At 39.9% G+C, this 18,398-nt stretch overlaps 1 protein-coding gene across 2 annotated transcripts; it reads left to right on the plus strand.

The window, feature by feature from the left end:
* Positions 1–963: 963 nt before the first annotated feature.
* On the plus strand, positions 964–18,398 carry LOC117816284 (sodium-dependent neutral amino acid transporter SLC6A17-like). 2 transcript variants are annotated; one of them, XM_034688490.1, is made up of 12 exons: positions 964–1,389; positions 4,483–4,924; positions 7,954–8,111; positions 8,927–9,053; positions 11,485–11,666; positions 11,768–11,878; positions 11,974–12,215; positions 13,628–13,820; positions 13,937–14,129; positions 14,398–14,557; positions 14,696–14,858; positions 15,855–18,398. In XM_034688490.1, the coding sequence occupies exons 2-12, from the start codon at positions 4,642–4,644 to the stop codon at positions 16,263–16,265; spliced, it is 2,223 nt and encodes a 740-aa protein (XP_034544381.1). In that variant the 5' UTR covers positions 964–1,389; positions 4,483–4,641; the 3' UTR covers positions 16,266–18,398. The 2 variants fall into 2 exon arrangements, with proteins under 2 accessions (XP_034544381.1, XP_034544390.1); XM_034688499.1 differs by lacking the exon at positions 964–1,389 and adding an exon at positions 2,959–2,999.

Below are 18,398 nucleotides of genomic sequence, written 5' to 3' on the forward strand. Positions count from 1 at the left end.
ATAGTTTAACATGTTGAGAGGCACCATTGTTCACTGTGGACAAGCAAGCAGAAAACGTAGCGTTACCTGAAACAGGCGATCTGACTAGCATAGAAATCACAATGCCTGTTACTACTATGAGGGGGTCGGTGTAAGAGCAGACAGCTCAGCTAAGAAATATGTTTAAAAGTAAAAAGAAAGCAAGAACAGATGTTGTCAGAAAAAAATGTACAGGACAATATCAGCAAAATGATAATAGATATCACTTTGTCCACAGGGGGGCGCCAAAACCAACACAAAAAAAGCTCCTCATGGGAGCTTTAATCTTGCTGGTATCTGAGAAAAAATTTCAGTATGATCTGATACTCAGGTTTAGTTGATGTAACTGGTATCAGGATGGAAGAAACTCATATGAGAACTAATGAACGGCCATCTAAAATGACTGAATGGGCCAAAAGAGGAAGATAGAGACAGAAAGAGAGTCAGACAAACAGACAGGATGTTTCCATTTAACACCTTGAGTATTTGCTACTACTGCCCTAACCACCATGCATTAACTTGTAATACTTGTGAATGAATGCATGTTACATGTAATGATTGTCTTTTAAATGCACAGCTATACTTCAGTTAATAATCCATGTATCATTTTGAAGGTAATAATACCACATTTCCTCTTCTCCAAGTTCAAATGTCCTTCCTTTCACTCATTCGCTGTATTATTCATTAATTGTTCATTTATTTATCATGTGTTTTATTTATATATTCATGCCTTTTCGCTGTTGGGAATGTAAAATGCTTTTCATCTGTTCATTTGTTCCTCTGTTTGATGTTCTTCGGACGATGCATCAAAAACCTCCACACTATTTTTTGCCACCTTTACATCTATACAGCGTGTTTTTTTCCATGCATCTCGTGCTGCTGTCCTGACAGCGCTGCTGAATGGCTTAAATTTTTTATCAATTGGAATGACGACAGCTGCGTCAGACTCTCACTTCCTCAGGTAGGTGTGGATAACCTTGACAAATCCGCGCCCTATTTTCTCCCCACCCTCCTATATGGAGATGCTTTAAAGTGTCCTACAACAAGTGAGTGTGAGTGGCAGCTGATCATTTGCGTTTTTTCTTAATGAGCAGCAGCGCTCTGTGCGTCACGGTGCGTCCCGGACTCTCCTCCCTGCATGTCAATCGCGGCCAGAGGAGCATGTGATCCCCCGTCCTCCAGTGTCCTGAGAGCGCTCAGTCTGTGCCACACCGACTCTGAAGTGCTGCCCGACGGATGTACTCATGCCTCTCTATAAATTGTCTCTATGATACATCCTGGATATTGTTGATCGCTGCTAAAGGAGGAAAGAAATATTTATTTTAAACGTTACTCCACTCTGCATCTCTTTCCAAAGGAACAACCAGCGTGGTAAGTGATACAACATTTGAAAAAAGATGTGGACAGTTTTTGACTGAAAGTTTACTGACAGGTAGAAAACTGTTTCACTTGCTTCATTGTGTGCATTTTAAGCCTTACACGAACTTGGTTTAAATCGTTAACAATTTGCATCTGGATAATAATGTGCTCTAGCTCGCGTAATTTGTAATTTGTGCGTGACCTTGGTTGTGTGTAAAAGTCGTCGCATCCCTCAGTATGACCAGTAAAAACAGGGATGGGGGCACATGCAGAACTATCAGCATCAACACCAGATGTGTTTCCTGGTGTTTGCAGAGACTAATCTGTGTTGTGCAGCTGGAAACTGAGACATCCACGAGCTTTTCACCTCCTGCAGGTGTTCAGTTCAGCTGGGTTTCACAGTAAAAAAGAGAAAAAAAAGTACTTTAAAATTTTGATGAAGCTCTTGATTAATAGTTTTAAAGATCTGGGATGTATTTGGCTGTTTCCTAGATGTGAATAACAAACAGGGGTTTTGGACTTTTAACACTTCTCACAGTGAAACAGCTATATAATGTTTTTTGGGCTCAGACTTGGCTAAGAGGCTAGTGGTAATCTCAGGGTCAATAATTGATTTAATAAACAAGTGTGGACCTTTAATCAGGACTGATTGCTCAGGCTGATAACTGTACGGTCTGCAGTTTAAAATCCTGTAAGTGGAAGTGGTATGGTGAAAAATATGAATATACATTTATCCCTTAAAGTGCACTTAGGATTATAACCTCTACATTGAAGCTACAAATTTTGTGATGACCGGGGTGTGTAAGAGCATGTGGTCACAGTTTTGGCTGAACTTGTGACCTTGTTTGTGCCAGACAGTTGCCTCTTCGATTTCATAACAGGGATTTCTATGCTTAAACATCCTTGCCTGGCAAAAGAAAATGAGCCATATTGAATATTCTTTAATATTTATAAGTTAGATAAGATTTCTTAAATTAAATTGAGAGTTTTTTTTCACTATTTTGCTCTAAATACACTGTAGTAGTTGTCAAATTTTTAATCTAGCAACCTGGTTAGAGCCCAAGCAATAAATCAACTACAGTGCCCGTGAATGATAATCCAAAAATCCCTTTTTGGATAATCAATTGACAGTTTAAGGGTTTCTTTTAGGCATTTTCTCTTCTTCCAGCCATTTATCGGCTTTGTATGTGTCATTTGAGAGTTTGAGGAAAAAAAGCAATAAGAAGGAGTCGATTAAGGTCTACTTAGAGAATCTGTAACAGATCTAACTGTACATTTCAGTTGAAATCTAATCTGCGTACTCTCTCTCTTTAATTTAATGTTGGAGAACATAGTGTCATAACAGATAAAGCCACACATCTAAATAATATACAGATTTCCTGTTGGCTACATTACAGTAAACATTTTGTGTATTCATAAAGAGGGATGTCATCATTATCCCAATGTAAAGAGTGACTTTTTATTGCACCCTCTTTTGCTCAGAGTAAGATTGAGTAATTTGGAAGAGATGTAGAAGTAAAGTAGAGTGTGTGTGGTTGAAAAGAAATATCCTTCATGTATCCATGCTTTCCTCTGTTATAGAGCAGAACCTGCAGATATCTGCACAGGTTAAAAGGCCAAAGGTAAAACATTGTTTTTTCTCTCATCCTGATCTTTTTCTCATGATTGACACAAGACAAAGGTAACATCAGGCCCACAAAAAGGCTCTCCCAGGCCATGAAAAACATTTCATGTGTGGCATAGAAATGTGTGCTCTGTGCACCGGCTGGGGTCGTCTGAACTGTGTGTTTTTGGGGATTATTGGTTGGGTGAGTTGATGTGTTTTCATTTGTCCGTGCTGGCGGGATGCTGCAGCCTCTGATTGATATTACGTGGCTTGTATACTGTGGGATGGGATTGAATGACAAGACAGAAAAGCAGCACCAGGGGCTTTACAGTTAATGCACACAGGATTATCAAGACTTGTGAATGGCGGCTGGATTATTGCATCATAGGCTCATCTTGACATGCACAAAAGAGGAAATCCGTGGTGGGATGGGGAAAACTACACAAATCAGGAAACAGAGTGCACATTTAGAGCCAAATGAAGGATTTTCTGAGAGTTTGTAGCTTTCCTGCTGTTGACACGAGCTCAAGGAGTGTTAGAGTGGAGTTTGTGCTCATTTTGGAGGATCTGCTGGTGGAAGCAGAGTTTGTTTCAGGATGATGTAAGCAGTGAGTCTTGTGACGATATGGGCACGTGTGCATCACTGCTGTTCCATCACTCCCGAGGTGCATCTTTGATCAGCTGCAGTTCTTCACTGTTTCAGTTCTTTGTTTTGTCCTTTCCACCTTGCATGTGAAACGGAGTTTAAACAACCTAAAAGCTCTGCAGTTTTGTCTTTCATTGGACACCAAATTTGTATAATGGCGAAACTACACACTTAATAAGTAATGAGCCTACACAGAGGCCCGTGATATGGTTCAGGAGACCCATGACGAGCACTTCATCCAGAGCATCGTGTTCACTTCCTCCATTACGTTTGGGTGGAACCAACTACTCTCTGAAAGAGGGGTGAGGATGGACGGATGCTGCTGCTGCAAGGCTTCAGAGGATTAGGGGATTTACCAGAAAAAAAAAGCTTCACTCAAGTTAAGCTTTGCAGAAAAGGGAAATTAAATAGAACAATTTGCAGGATTGGGACATTTTTGGGACTACAAACATTGCATGAGACAAAGATATGCTGAGTTTATTTTTGATATCTGTGCTGAGTGTTTTTTCTTTTCCTGAGAGAATGAGGTTAAGTTAACACACAGGTGTGATGAATTGCCTCCTTTCTTTATGCTGACATCTTCCATGGTAGAGGAGAGACATAACCATGTGTTACAACCCAGTGTTCCTTATTACAAGCTTAACCAAGCACTAAATAGAGGAATAATTGTGTCAGCTTGTGTGAGGTGTTGTTTAAGGATTGCAGACAAAAAAGGAAGCCTCATATGACTGTACACTGAGTGAGCCTAGTCAAAGGCATTAACTATGAAATGTATTGGTTTTTGTCTAGTTGCATTTTAATCACAATGATGTCATTCATTTTCTTTCCAACCTTTTTCTCTTTTATGCTTTAGGCCTGAGGCCCAGACCTGAAACCCCTCTTCAACATCTCCCTAAAAACTACCTCCACCCACTTCTCCTCCACTTTGTATCACTTCCTCCTGCTCCCTCCAGTCTCCTTCTCTCTCTACCTATTCTCTCTCTCTCAACCCCCGCCCCCCTCCCCGACCCTGATGCCTAAGAACAGCAAGGTGACGCAGCGTGAGCAGAGCAATGAGCACGTCACAGAATCAGTGGCTGACCTGCTCGCACACGAGGAGCCGGTCGACTACAAGAACAGCTCCCTTAACGTCGGAGGGGCGGCTGGGAAGAAAGTCCCACAGATAGAGGTCCCAGAGAACGATGGGCGCCCCGCATGGAACAGCAAACTGCAGTACATCCTGGCCCAGGTGGGCTTCTCTGTGGGCCTGGGGAACGTTTGGCGCTTCCCTTACCTGTGCCAGAAGAATGGAGGAGGTGAGGCAGTGACAGTGCTGCAACCTGTAGTGCTGCACACAGCAAATGATCACATACATTGCCACTGTATGGGTGTGGAGAGTAACAAATTACGTCCTTAACTTTAACACGTTTTAGAATCAGATCATCTTTTATACTTAGACACTACAGGGGAAGAATTCAAACATAACCACTGAATTAAAGTCAAAATGACAATATGACAAAAAGTAGCATCTTAAGCCCATGATCCAAACAACACAAAGTGTGAACGGAGGGACTTTTGCCCAGTATGACACACTTAAACAATTGTTTGCTTCTTCATGAAAGTCAGGATGCTTCATGATGCCATATTTAGATTGTAAGAGCTCTGGCTTATCAACATTTTCATTCATCACATACTTATAACTATCATTGTGACCATAAACCTGTAACAATAAGAACTTTACCTCAGTCCCAGCTGTTCAGCCAGGGGATGGCCAGGGGTGAAGTCTGATTGGACCCCCAAGTGGCCACCCCAAAATCTTAAACCTCTATTAACAGTCTGGCCTTGTCAGAGGTGGGACTTGTATGTTAAAATCAACAATTAAGGCTTTGTCACAACACACTGTTGTAGTTTGCCTTGCATTTAATTATAGCACATTTTCTTTTGTGTGTACTTCATGTTTACTTGTGTCTTTGGACAGAAATCTTTTTAGCTAAGAAGTTGTACATGTTGCTTTTTTGCTGTGTTTCTTTTTCAAGTGTGTAAATATACACACATCACATCTGTATGATACTTACATTTAAGTAGCTACAGTGTTTATTATCAGAAAGAAAAGGTAAATACCTGTCATTCATTCATTCATGTGTGCACTTTATACTTCATGCCACTCCTACAAATGCCAGTGCCCCAGTTTGGCCACCCCAGTCAAAAAGGTCTAGCTCTGCCCCTGATTCTGGTACTGAGGTGTTTGTCTTAAGGATGTCCCCATTGTGTTTATATCTATGGTTCCCTTTAGTCTCAGTTTTGCTTTGGGATAAGTCAGTATTAGCAAATGTAAGCATGCTGAAATGCTAAGCTTAGATGGTGAACGTCTTTTGCAATACGGCTAGTCATAAGCATATTAGCATCATAATTGACTGCAGACTCTCTGTGTTTTGTAACAATCCTGAACCTAGCAGAGATTATAAAAGCATTTCACTGAGAAGTAACAGTTAATCCATAGTTCTAGAAAATGTTCTAAGTAGTTTTACCTTCAATGGCCTTTTCAGCCTTTCAAAGAATGGCTGAGCAATAATTATTATTTATGAACTCTTACTGACATTATTTTGTAGACCATTGTCCAATAATTTTTGATTATAAATAAGAAAAAGAATCAACTAAAGTTATCTTTACAAAAGTTAAATTCCAGTATTTGGTTTTTTTTTTAGCACATTTTAGCCATGATTTGATATAAAAAGAGCTGAAAGTGAATATTATTCTCAACACAAGAATCTGAATGATAATGCCTGGTTAAATCAATGTTGGTTTGCATGTATATGAAGTCAGGATGTGCTTAGCCTCTTGTTCAGATGCCCGTCTACTCAACTTCAGGTAACTCAATCATCACAAACTAAACAACATACTTGCATTCAGCACCGAGGAGCTCAGAGAGCAGCTGCATTGTGCAGAAAACAGCCCAGTCTAAATATAGCTGCTCTATTGATTACTACTGCCGGCAGAGCAGGCTGGGAGAAGTGCTCGATTTCAAAAATGAATGTAACTGTATAGTGATGAGGTTTTATTTTGGTCTTGAGTGCATGTAATGAGAGGAGTACACAATGTAAACCTATGAAAACCTCTTGTCATCATGGCTCCATAGTGATGCTTCTGTTCACAACTTTATTTTGGTTTGCTGCTTCACCACGTGTGTCTGATTTACTGCACATAGGCAGAGCTTATAACCAACAGGAAGGATTTACTGACAGCAGACCATCAGGTTACGTGATCTGCTGAGCGTCCATTTTTCACCCTGTAATTGTCTGTGTGGCAGCCAATTACTGACACATTAGAGCTCTGTGTTGTTTAAGATTTATCGCTGTGTGGGCTTCTCTCCTCTGTTTTTTCTCCCTCTCTTCGTGTCTTCTCCATCCTCTACCACTTCTCCCTCTATCTTTATGCCCGTCACTCTGCCGTACATCATTTCTATTGGGCTCTAGTTTAAACGTCCAGTGATTGAATGGATTTGTGTAAAGCTGATGTGAGGATCCTGGCACAGGCCCAAAACGTCTCACTACATTTAACCTCACTATCCTCTCTATTTCGGCTTTCTTGATTTAGCCTTTCACCTCCTTTCCTTCACTCCACCTCATTACTCCACCCACTATCAAACGTGTGCGCCCCTCCGTGTAATTCCTACTTTGGATGCATTAATAGTCGTACATGTTTCTCTGTCATAAGTCCTGGATCATGACTCACTACCCTTCGCGCATAAAACTAAGTCGTATCCTGAATTTGCCTCACTGGATTAAGCGGCCGAGGGACAAATTTAGACTTCATCATGATGAAAATGAAATTCAAAGAATATTTGACAGTGCAGCAGGGAACCTTGTGTATGTGACGATCTGGGTGCAAAGAGATGGGTTCTGGGTAAATCTACCTCACTGAATCACCATACCACTGATTGCTGGATCAAACGGATATAAAACTGTCGAGTTGATGTAAGAGAGCCAAAGGGTAGATGGCTTTCAATCGAAGTTATGACCAAACTTTTTGTCTATGAGGTTTAACTTTTGCTGTGGGAGGGTTTCTGAGGTCAAGATTATGTTCATACATGACTGATGGATGCTCATATATGTTTGCAAATAGTTTGATTTTCTGCTTGTTAGTAATTGTTTTTCAGAAGTTCTGTTAATGTATGCAGTAATTGTAGGAAAAGTACAACAACACAAAAATGTTCTGCATACATTTGTAACTCCCAATAACACTCAATTCAACCTGGTTGTAACAGGTACCTCATTTTTGTTGAATCTATCCAAAACTAGAATTTGTGGCTTGAAATGTTTGAAAAAGAAGTTTCTTGTTGTTTCAGGCGCGTATCTAGTTCCCTACTTCATCCTCCTCATCATCATCGGCATCCCACTCTTCTTCTTGGAGCTTGCTGTGGGCCAGAAGATCAGACGTGGGAGCATCGGGGTCTGGAACTATGTCTGTCCGAGTCTGGGCGGGATCGGGATGTCCAGTCTGATGGTAAAGGGGAAAACACATATGTAATAGAAAATAGCAGAGTTATATATCATCTTTCTAGATGTTAGTCCACATCATACTCTTCATAACACTTTCTTTGTTATCTCACGGAGCAGTTTGACTCAGGCAAAGAAGGATGAGAAGTGAGGGTCCACAGGAAAGAATCATGGAGGTTGTAATGGGATAACAGCTGTCAGACCTGCAGTTAAACAAAAGCACAATTGCTGAATGTGCAACAATTAACGGATAGAAAACAAGCTCCCGCTGTCTCTGTGATTTATGTTGGTGCCTTTTTCTGCAGGAGCAAACACTTTGGATAACCATCGATCTTTCTCAGGGACAAATGTGAATTAATCCCCAATTAGAATGTTTGTGAATGCCTCATGCATGTTTTGAGTATGTAAAACCTGATTTGGCAATGAGCAGTGTGAAGTTAAGAAGTCACAACAGAAGCCCTCCCACTATCTCAGCCTCGCTCTTTCGGTCTCTGTGAGGTATTGACGTGTTTGAGAGGTAGCCTTTCTTCAGAGTCGCATGGCTGGCGCAGAGGCAGCTATAAATATCTTGCAGAAGATCAGTGTTGAAAAGAGAGCACCTTAATTATTCATGCTTTCCCCAACCTTATTTAGCTCATGAATGTCCTGGCTGGCAAGACTGCAAAGAAGACTGACAGCAACATGGGACATGCACAAAGCCTGCTGCCTTATTTACATATTTTCTCCCTCTGTACAGATCTTATTATACAGTTTATTGAAAAGTACAAAATATGTAACTCCTACTGATGATAAATTCTGTCTGTCTGTTTGTCTGTCTATCAGGTGTGTGGCTTTGTGGGCCTCTACTATAACGTCATCATCGGCTGGAGCATCTTCTATTTCTTCCAGTCCTTCCAGTATCCTCTTCCATGGAGTGAATGTCCAATCAGAAGGAACGGGACACTGGCCAGTGAGTGACATCACATCTATAAAACAGTTGTGATATATTTAGCATGCTTCAAAGGCAGAGACATTCAGTCACTTTGTATAGGACAAAATTATGCTTGAAACGAACACATAAAGCCCAGCTTTTTTCTTGGCTCAACGTAACTGTCAAAGTCAGCATGCTAAAATGCAAAACTGTTGATGATTGGCATATATAATGTTCATCCTGTTTGCATCCTGTTTGCGTCTATGAAGTGTATGCTAAGATTTGTTAAATTGCACTTAACATCAAGTGCAGGCAAGCCTTATCAGAATGTCAGCAGATACTGTAGATTCTTTACTAAAAGCCAGAGCATTAAACATCACTGTGCCCCATTACACAAGTGGCTCTAATGGTTAGTATCCAATAATGTACAACTGTCTGCAGTTAATTACTTGTTTGAATGTACACAAAACCAGAAGTTTTTTCTCACATTTGCAAATAATAAAGTGGTTTATCTTGGGCCAAATATATGCATGCAAAATCATTTAAAAGTTGGTTCCATATGTGCACAGTATAGTGGTTATATCAATGACTGTATATGAATATGGACAACGTGCCTCCATCTCTTCCCATTGTGAAAGTGAAGCCAAAATACCACCACCATGGGCACTGACATATTGCGCTTGTGAGCTGTTTTGATGCCAAGACATGGGCAGAACCGGTCTGGCTGGTGGATCCACAGTGTTTACTTCATACCTGTTCAAATAACCAAAGCACATATTTGACTTACTGATACAGTCTTACAGCATAACTGACTCCTGTGTGGATTTGGAGCAGACATTTACTGTTGTGGAAATTGAATGAATCGAGTGTTAGTGTTTTTCACATTTTCTTTCACTGCTCCTCTTCTACTTTAATCCAGTAAAGAAGGCTGCATTGTCAACAGAGCTGTCCATCGTGATGAGATAAGATGAGATAAGAGAAGATAAGATAAGATAAGATAATCCTTTATTCATCCCCCAACGGGGAAATTCATGATGTCACATCCCCTGTTTTTAGGATCAAAGAACTAATGAGAATTAAACTTCACAAACATATTAGCTGTAATGACAAAGAGCATATTTGAGACACATTGATTTGATGTGTATTTTAATTTCCTAATTTGACCAATGTTCTATTTATTTTAATGAAGGAGGCAGGCTTTATCACCTATACTGTCACAAGGGTGAGCTCCATCTGTTTTGGCTTTGCTTTTGGGGAGCTATTGTGTCATCCATCTTTTTAAATTGTTCATTAATCAAGGCAAACATTTTCTGACAGAAACTATGGGGTTTATTCTTTAAGTAAGTGATAAATATTTTTCTTGCTTCAGCCCATTAAGTGGTTTATGAGACAGACCAGTTTGTTTTTGTTTCGAATCAGCCTGCAGAGTCAAATGCCATTACAGCGGATTAATGCTTTCATCTAATAACAAGAGTGCGTACATTTTCAGGATTATGCTTGGAACAATATCCATTTGTGTCATTGCTGTCACTCTTTTCTATGGTATGTATGTTGGCCTTATATTGATTCCTCAATGAGCGACAATGCTGAAAGCTTTAGGATACAATTTTTCCCTGTGTGAAGGCCTGTAGCCTCAATCTATTGACACACCTACAGAGAGCAGACCAGACAAACCTTTTCAAATCTCAGTCATGACTTCACATGCATAATCCAGGTTAACCCCCCCGTAGTTTGATTAGAAGCATTGATAACATGACCCCTGGCAGCCAAGAAACACTCAGAGCATGTTAGTATGACTCAGCCGGGCTGCTGGCAAAGAGACAGGGAGCAGAGATTCAGACTGAAGGATGCTAATGCTGAAGGACAGATGCAGCAGAGAGTAGAGAGATTCACTGTAAGCTCAGAAACTCTGAACATGTGAAAATTAAAGCTTCAGGAACGAACCAGACAGTGTTAAATAAACAATGAATAAAGCTGGAGCCATCCTGAATACATCAGACTTACATTTCCTGCATCAATAAAGAGCTCTCCCAGCAACTTTATGCATGTTTATGTGTCTATTGTGTGTGTGCATGGATACATCTGCACAGCGCTGCAATGTTGTGTGGAGAATTTGCCACACCTCTGGTGATAAACACAGGCATACAGTGAATAAATCTTTGCTCCAAGGTAACAAGAGAATATACTTCCCTGTAAAAAATCTCATGTGTCGTGATATGTAGGTTCATGCTCTGCATACTAAACACACAGGTTGACCTTGTTTAGCTCATTTCACATCTACGAGGTGTAAACCATTTGAGAATGGAGATATTTACCCTGAGCAAACACTCTCAATCTCATTTTATTTCCAAGCTGCATCTCCAGGATGTCAAAATCTCCGGCTGGCATCCTCACACCGGTTTCCTTTTCTTTCATTATCTCCCAAACTTAAGCTCTATTTTCTTCTCTTTTTTGTCTGTAAATCATACAGTTGTGGAGCCAGAATGTGAGAAAAGCTCGGCTACGACCTATTTCTGGTACCGTCAGACTTTGAATACCACCAGCACCATTGCAGAGAGTGGCGGCCTCAACATCAAAATGACCCTGTCTCTGCTGGTGGCCTGGATCATCGTGTGCCTTGCCGTCATCAGAGGGATCGCTTCCTCTGGGAAGGTAGGAAGAGGATGGAAAGAGGATGAAGGAAACTATGTGAAAGATATGGAGTAAACACAAGCCTTAAATGTATGTTTGTTTTGACTTTTTTTCTTCCTCAGGTGATGTACTTCAGCTCTCTGTTCCCTTATGTGGTTCTGTTTTGCTTCCTGGTCCGGGGTTTGATGCTAAAGGGATCAGTGGATGGTATCGCTCACATGTTCACTCCCAAGGTGAGGCCAACTTCCCCTTCCTCCTTCCTCCATACTAAACAAAATGCTCATTAATATACAGTGATAACGTAATCTTCCCTCTCTGTCTCTCACAGTTAGAGAAGATGCTGGAGCCTCAGGTGTGGAGGGAGGCAGCCACCCAGGTGTTCTTCGCCCTGGGTTTGGGGTTCGGAGGGGTCATAGCCTTCTCCAGTTACAACAAGATCGATAACAACTGTCACTTTGATGCAGTACTCGTCTCCTTCATCAACTTCCTCACATCTATTCTGGCCACGCTGGTGGTGTTTGCTGTGCTGGGCTTCAAGGCGAACCTCATGAATGAAAAGTGTGTTGTTGAGTGAGTTCGTTTTCATCTTTACAGCTCCTTTAGGAAATTTTGGTTTGTGTTGAATTTGACACATCCTGTGGACAAAGTAATATTTGTTTATCTCTGTTTTCTGATTTCATTCTGTGCTCGTGTTCTGTCTGATCCTACTTCCCTTTAACAGTCATACAAATTACATACTGTAAATCTTTTTAGAGGAAATATCTGTTTTAGCTGTTAGTCTCCTCGTTTTTCACCTACCAGCAGCAATTATAGGCAACAAAATAACTTTATAGAAATTATCAAACTTCTTGCTGATGATTTCTTCTGCTTTAGTAGATCATGAAGAGGCATCAGTGTTAATTTTAGTCTGTTTCCAGCTAAAAAGTAGTGAGAGTGAAAGTAGTCTCTCTCCTATGGGGCGCTGTTTGTAAAGTTGTGCACACTGAAAATAACAGCTACAATTCTCCATATTTAGCTCCAAACCATCATAAAAATATAGAGTGAACTTTTAAAAGTCACATTTTATAATCACATTTAGAGCAATATTTTTTGATCTTCTTCACATTTAATTACATTGTGAAAAATACATTAAGTTAAAATGTTGTTAAATCCAAATGCTAAATATAAATCTACATGTTCAACGATAAATCTAAATGTTAAATATAAATATAAATATGAAATATAAATGTTAAATACGAATATAAATGTTAAATATAAATGTTAAGTGTTGCTCTGCAATCATAAATATTTAGCTGATATGCAAATTCACACTGTCGCATATCAGCTAAATATTTAGGATCGGGGAGCAACATTTAACATTTAGATTTAAGATTTAAGATTTAGATTTAGATTTAGCATTTGGATTTAACAATGATTTTAACTTAATATATTTTTCACAACAAAATGAAATTTGAAGAAGATCACAAATATTCCTCTAAATGTGATAAAAACGTGACTTAAAAATTCACTTTTTATGACGCTTTAGAGCTAAATGTGGAGAAATGTTGCTATTATTTTCAGTGTGCACAACAAACGGCGCCCTATACTCTCCCTTTTGATATTCTGCAAATACTGTTCTTCTGAATTGACTAGCTGGCTAAGGGTTGGAGATATTTTGTACTTCTTTGAATTCCTGCTTCCAACTAAATAAATGGAAGTGAAGGAAATTAAGTTTTAGCCTCTGTCAGCTCCGAAAAGTAAAATTTGGTGACAACATAAAATCTAAAGCAATGCAAGTGGTTCATTGCTCAATGCACGGTGATGCTCTGAGCTAACTTTAGCATGCAAACAAGCCAACAGTTACAATTCAATTCCTTTGCTAACCATCAATGTTTACTGTGTTGGCATGCTGACACTAGCTTTTCAGCAGTGAACACAAAGTCAGTCCCGTTATGTTGCAACATACTTTATCATTAACATTGATTCATCTTTTGTATCTGTAGAAATGCAGAGAAGATCCTGGGATACCTCAACACTAATGTCTTGAGTCACGATCTCATCCCTCCGCACGTAAACTTCTCCCATCTCAGCACTTCAGACTACGCTGAGATGTACGGGGTCATCAAGACGGTGAAAGAGGACAACTTTGCCCAGCTGGGTTTGGAGCCTTGTCTTCTGGAGGATGAGCTCAACAAGGTGAGACTTTGGCAGAGTCATATCGCAGCCAAACCCATTACATTTCCTCAGTTCAATCATTGTTACACTGAGTGAGTCTGTCACCTGATTTCACTCCTCTGTCCGTCTCTCTGCAGGCTGTCCAGGGAACAGGCCTGGCCTTCATCGCCTTCACAGAAGCCATGACTCATTTCCCAGCGTCTCCTTTCTGGTCGGTCATGTTCTTCTTCATGCTCATCAACCTCGGTCTGGGCAGCATGATTGGCACTATGACGGGCATTACAACACCTGTACTCGACACGTACAAGGTTCAGAAGGAGCTTTTCACAGGTAAAAACCTGTCTAAACTTCTTCTCCCTGAGTGAGGACACGTTATTAGCATTCCCTGATTCAGCAAAGGATCAAATCACTTTTAGGAATGGGCTGCATTAGCTTTGAATTATTGCCCTGAGCATGCTGAATACTAACAACTACATGAAACAAATCAGCTTACTGGCAGTAAATCCCCTTTTATTTGTCCAATTCTCTTCTATTAGAACTAAATCTTGCACAATTCTCATCTTTCCATATTGCTTATTCTTCTCTGGGTTTATTTCAGTGTGTTGCTGTATTGTGGCCTTCTTCTGCGGTCTGTTGTTCGTCCAACGCTCAGGGAACTACTTTGTCACCATGTTTGATGACTACTCTGCCGGGCTGCCTCTCACTGTGGTGGTCATTCTGGAAAATATATCTGTGGCTTGGATTTATGGAACGAAAAGGTAAAAATAGCTATTGGCTTGTGTGTATGTGTCTTTGATTTGTCAATTGTTTAAAAAATGAATAAAGCATGGTGTGAAGTACGAGTAAAATTGTATGAAGGAATTCAATCATTATGTGTTGTTGTCTGTCACTCCCAGGTTCATGCAGGATCTGGAGGACATGTTGGGTTTCAGACCCAGTATGATTTATTTCTACCTGTGGAAGTACGTCTCCCCTCTGTTTCTCATCGTGCTCATCTCAGCCACCGTCATAGAGATGGCCATCAGCCCACCAGGATATAATGCCTGGGTCGAAGAGCTAGTGAGTTTGTGTTCCAATTGATTCACGTTTGTTTTTTCTCAAGCATTTTTACATTTTCATGTAAACACATTTTTTTCCTGCCAAAATCAGCTGTTGTCATGTATGTAATTTAGGACTGTATGTGCCCTAGTTTATGATCACAATATCTTCAATTAATAAGTAGTGTTTTATCATGTATAATTTTTACATGTCCTAAACTTCATTCTCTTTTAAAATATCCTTGTTGTTAGGATTGATTTTCAAAAGTCTCAGTGCCAGATAAGGGTTCCCAGCCTTTTTAGCTCACATCCCCAAAAGGTTCCAGAGACCCCCACTGTCCCTTAATGCGATTAAAGCCCAAGATACTTAATTTAGCCGGTCTGCAGAAAATTAGCATCTGTGCAGATGTCTCTGTATTTCCTGTGCTGCTGTAAATTAACCTGCTGAAACTGATGCTTTCATTAATCTGTTGTAATCACCTCAGGGGTCATGTAGCAACAAAGAAAAGCAGAAGAATGACAAAACACTTCTTATTTGGATGGTGTTATTTAAAATTGAAGACATGTTTGTGTGCATATATTTACAGTAATGGATGTAACATCCCATCTTTAGAGAAATAACAGTTTATTTTTTTATTTTCTTTGGAAGGAATTCTCCCATCCCATCCCCCTTACTGTCTCGCTGTGATAGAAAAATGCACTAACTTCAAAAATACCGTCCCAACAAATATCTATAAAAAATCTCTGTTACAGCTTTAACCAATTAAAATACAAAGACAATGCACTAAGTATGCAACAAGGATTTGTCTGTATATGTCAGTCAATGTCAATGCCAAGGCTTTTGCTGTTTTAACCAATAGGACAACATACCTAGTTCACGCAAGTCAAATTTCAACACTGAGGCTAAATCTCACATCATGGGAGATTAATGTCACATTATAAGCATAATAAACTCTGTTACAAATGGAAACCTCTGCATGATACAAATAATCACAAAACCCTTTCTTTGTGTTCCTAGGCCCAGGAACGCTTCCAAAGTTACCCTCCTTGGGCATTAGCCATGTGCTTCGCTCTCATAGTAGTGGCTATGCTCCCTCTACCCATCGTCTTCATCGTCCGCCGCTTTAACCTAATTTCAGATGGTTCCAACAAGCTGTCTGTTTCCTACCGTAAAAGCATGATGAAGGACATTTCTAACCTAGAGGAGCAGGACGAGTCCAGATTCATCCTTGGCGCTAAGCCAGGTGAGGCGCCATTATCAGGGGCGGCACGTAAATCCTACTTGACCCCAGGAGATAACAAACCCCAACTGGACCCAAACTCCCTGTCTCCAAACAGCTGCTATGGGACAGGCTACCAGAATGCCGCCATCAGCCCGACAACACCGACCACACCGACCACACCTGTCACACCCGAGTCTGACTCTTGACTGCTGTCCAGACCCTCCTCTGACATCCAGTTCTGTAGCACAGTTTACCTTTTAGCCATAATGTCTCCACCAGGGGTTACTGCAGCGCGGAGAACCCCTCCACTGCCCTACAATCACCACAAGACTGTATGTATTCACTCGCTAGATCACTTGCTTTCATAGTTAGCGCCATTAACCACACGCAGCAGGAGAAAAGAGTTCACAAACATTGAAATCAGGATGTGATTCTCATTGACACACTGTACATCTGTATTTATTCTGTATTTACCAACACAGGGTTTATGTGCTTAAGATGATGTATGATGATCTGCTATCTTTGCCTTAGTTGAAGGATCCTAGGCAGACAAACCCCATGGTTTAATGCACACCCCTGTTTGCACAGAGCAGGGGATCTGAAAGAATGAATGTAGCTGGAGTGGTCTTACTGCTTGAACTGGTTTCACTCAGTATACTGGCACAGAAAGCAAAGATGAATGTTTTAATTCATGTTTTAATGGTTTAAAGTGTGCTGCCCTCCAATGTTTTACTGTATGTCAAGGCCATGTAGTCTTACAAAAAAAAGCTAGTTTATATTATGCAGCAGGTAAACCCTTATTCTGATGCAAGTAGATTTGTTTTTCACAGGGCTGTCTATTTTAAACCATGCTTAAGGCTGCTTTAAAGACTTCATTCATGTCTATTCCCATTCAGCATGTTGCCAGTATTGTTCTTGTTTAGTTACCAGCAGTGTAGAGTTCATTGATATTGATAAAGGGTATGATTTTTGTCCATTGCACACATACAATGATGCATCACTCATTTCAGTTTCTCCACCAAAGAGTACAGTCAACAACCAAATACTTGAAATCGTCATATTTATAACACTGGAAATATATGCTGGACAGGGAGCTTGTTTTTAGAAAGCACAGCTTGTTCATGTAAATTTGAAAGAAATGTCAGTTTGTGGCTACAAAAGCACAACAGAGATTTAACACAATTACTGTGCACAAGTGGGAACCTCACCCCTGACTATGGACCAATGTTTTTATCAACTTTGAAGCACAAAAATGGCTTCCGTAAAATATTCCCCACAAAATAAGTAAGCAGTATGTATTCACGTTGGAGCACAAACTACACTGCACATATTTTATTTTAACTTTGAATTAAAAAAACAACAGGAAATGAACAATGAACCAAAAGATTTGTGAAAGTTAATGAACAAAAAATGCAAATGATAGGTTTTATTTATTCACAAGAAAAATATAACTGTATGCCACCCTCATGGGAAAATATATGCACAAGTTTACTCAGACACATGCACACAGTCTCTTAGTATTAGGGACATTTTAAACCTCATGAAGTTCATTGAACATTACATCATACAATGGTTTCATTGTGATGAAGGTCTATGATATCTGGTTGAGCTGAAGCTGAACAAGCAGACAGTCTGAACGAGCAGAGTTAAGATGGACATCTTCTTTGAGCTTGTATTCATTTTGCACACACTGATATAGAAGAGTTGCGCAATACTGTCTATGAGTTTGATCTGAGCACATTCAAGTTCCTGTTATATGGAAGAGAATACCGTTATTTATTTTTTTAATCACAGTATTCAAAGCCATGGTGTTATGGATAAATGGACTATATTTATATTCCTGTATATTTGCAGTGTATGTAGGTGTAATGAACAACAAAGATTTATCTTTTAAAAGTGACCAGTATATATATTGTACATTTTCATGTTGTGTGATACTCATTTAAATTGTATGTTCTAGGATTCTATAGGCTATATTTTGTAGTTTTGTAGGCTGTATTCTTGTTGTGGGATGTGAAAATGCTGCTGGGAGCTGATGTGTGATGTGAAGTCTTGTTTGAGCAGCAGCTGTGTTCTTCTGTCTGCACCTGGTGTTAGGAGGCTCCCACTCACCTAGCTCTACTTTAAGGTCACTGGTCTACTTGTTTTTAGCCCCACTAGCAACAACTCAAAATGCTTAACCATGAATCCCCTGAATTTGTCAAACTTGTCCAAAAAAAAATTAGCCTGCCTCAGCCATATAGTGGCCTCTTAGACTACATGCTAAGATGCTAGAGGTTATCAATATTAACTTATTTATGGTAATAAAACTCATCAACAGGTTTTGAATTACATTCTAA

This window comes from Notolabrus celidotus, chromosome 1 (genome assembly GCF_009762535.1).
Source record: "Notolabrus celidotus isolate fNotCel1 chromosome 1, fNotCel1.pri, whole genome shotgun sequence".
Classification (NCBI taxonomy): Eukaryota; Metazoa; Chordata; class Actinopteri; order Labriformes; family Labridae; genus Notolabrus; species Notolabrus celidotus.

Excerpts from the sequence above, each read along its gene's own strand:
- LOC117816284 (XM_034688490.1), top strand. The coding sequence starts at position 4,642 with ATGCCTAAGAACAGCAAGGTGACGCAGCGTGAGCAGAGCAATGAGCAC. Across the intron at positions 4,925-7,953 it reads GTGCCAGAAGAATGGAGGAG|GCGCGTATCTAGTTCCCTAC; the intron begins GTGAGGCAGTGA and ends TTGTTGTTTCAG. Across the intron at positions 9,054-11,484 it reads AAGGAACGGGACACTGGCCA|TTGTGGAGCCAGAATGTGAG; the intron begins GTGAGTGACATC and ends TAAATCATACAG.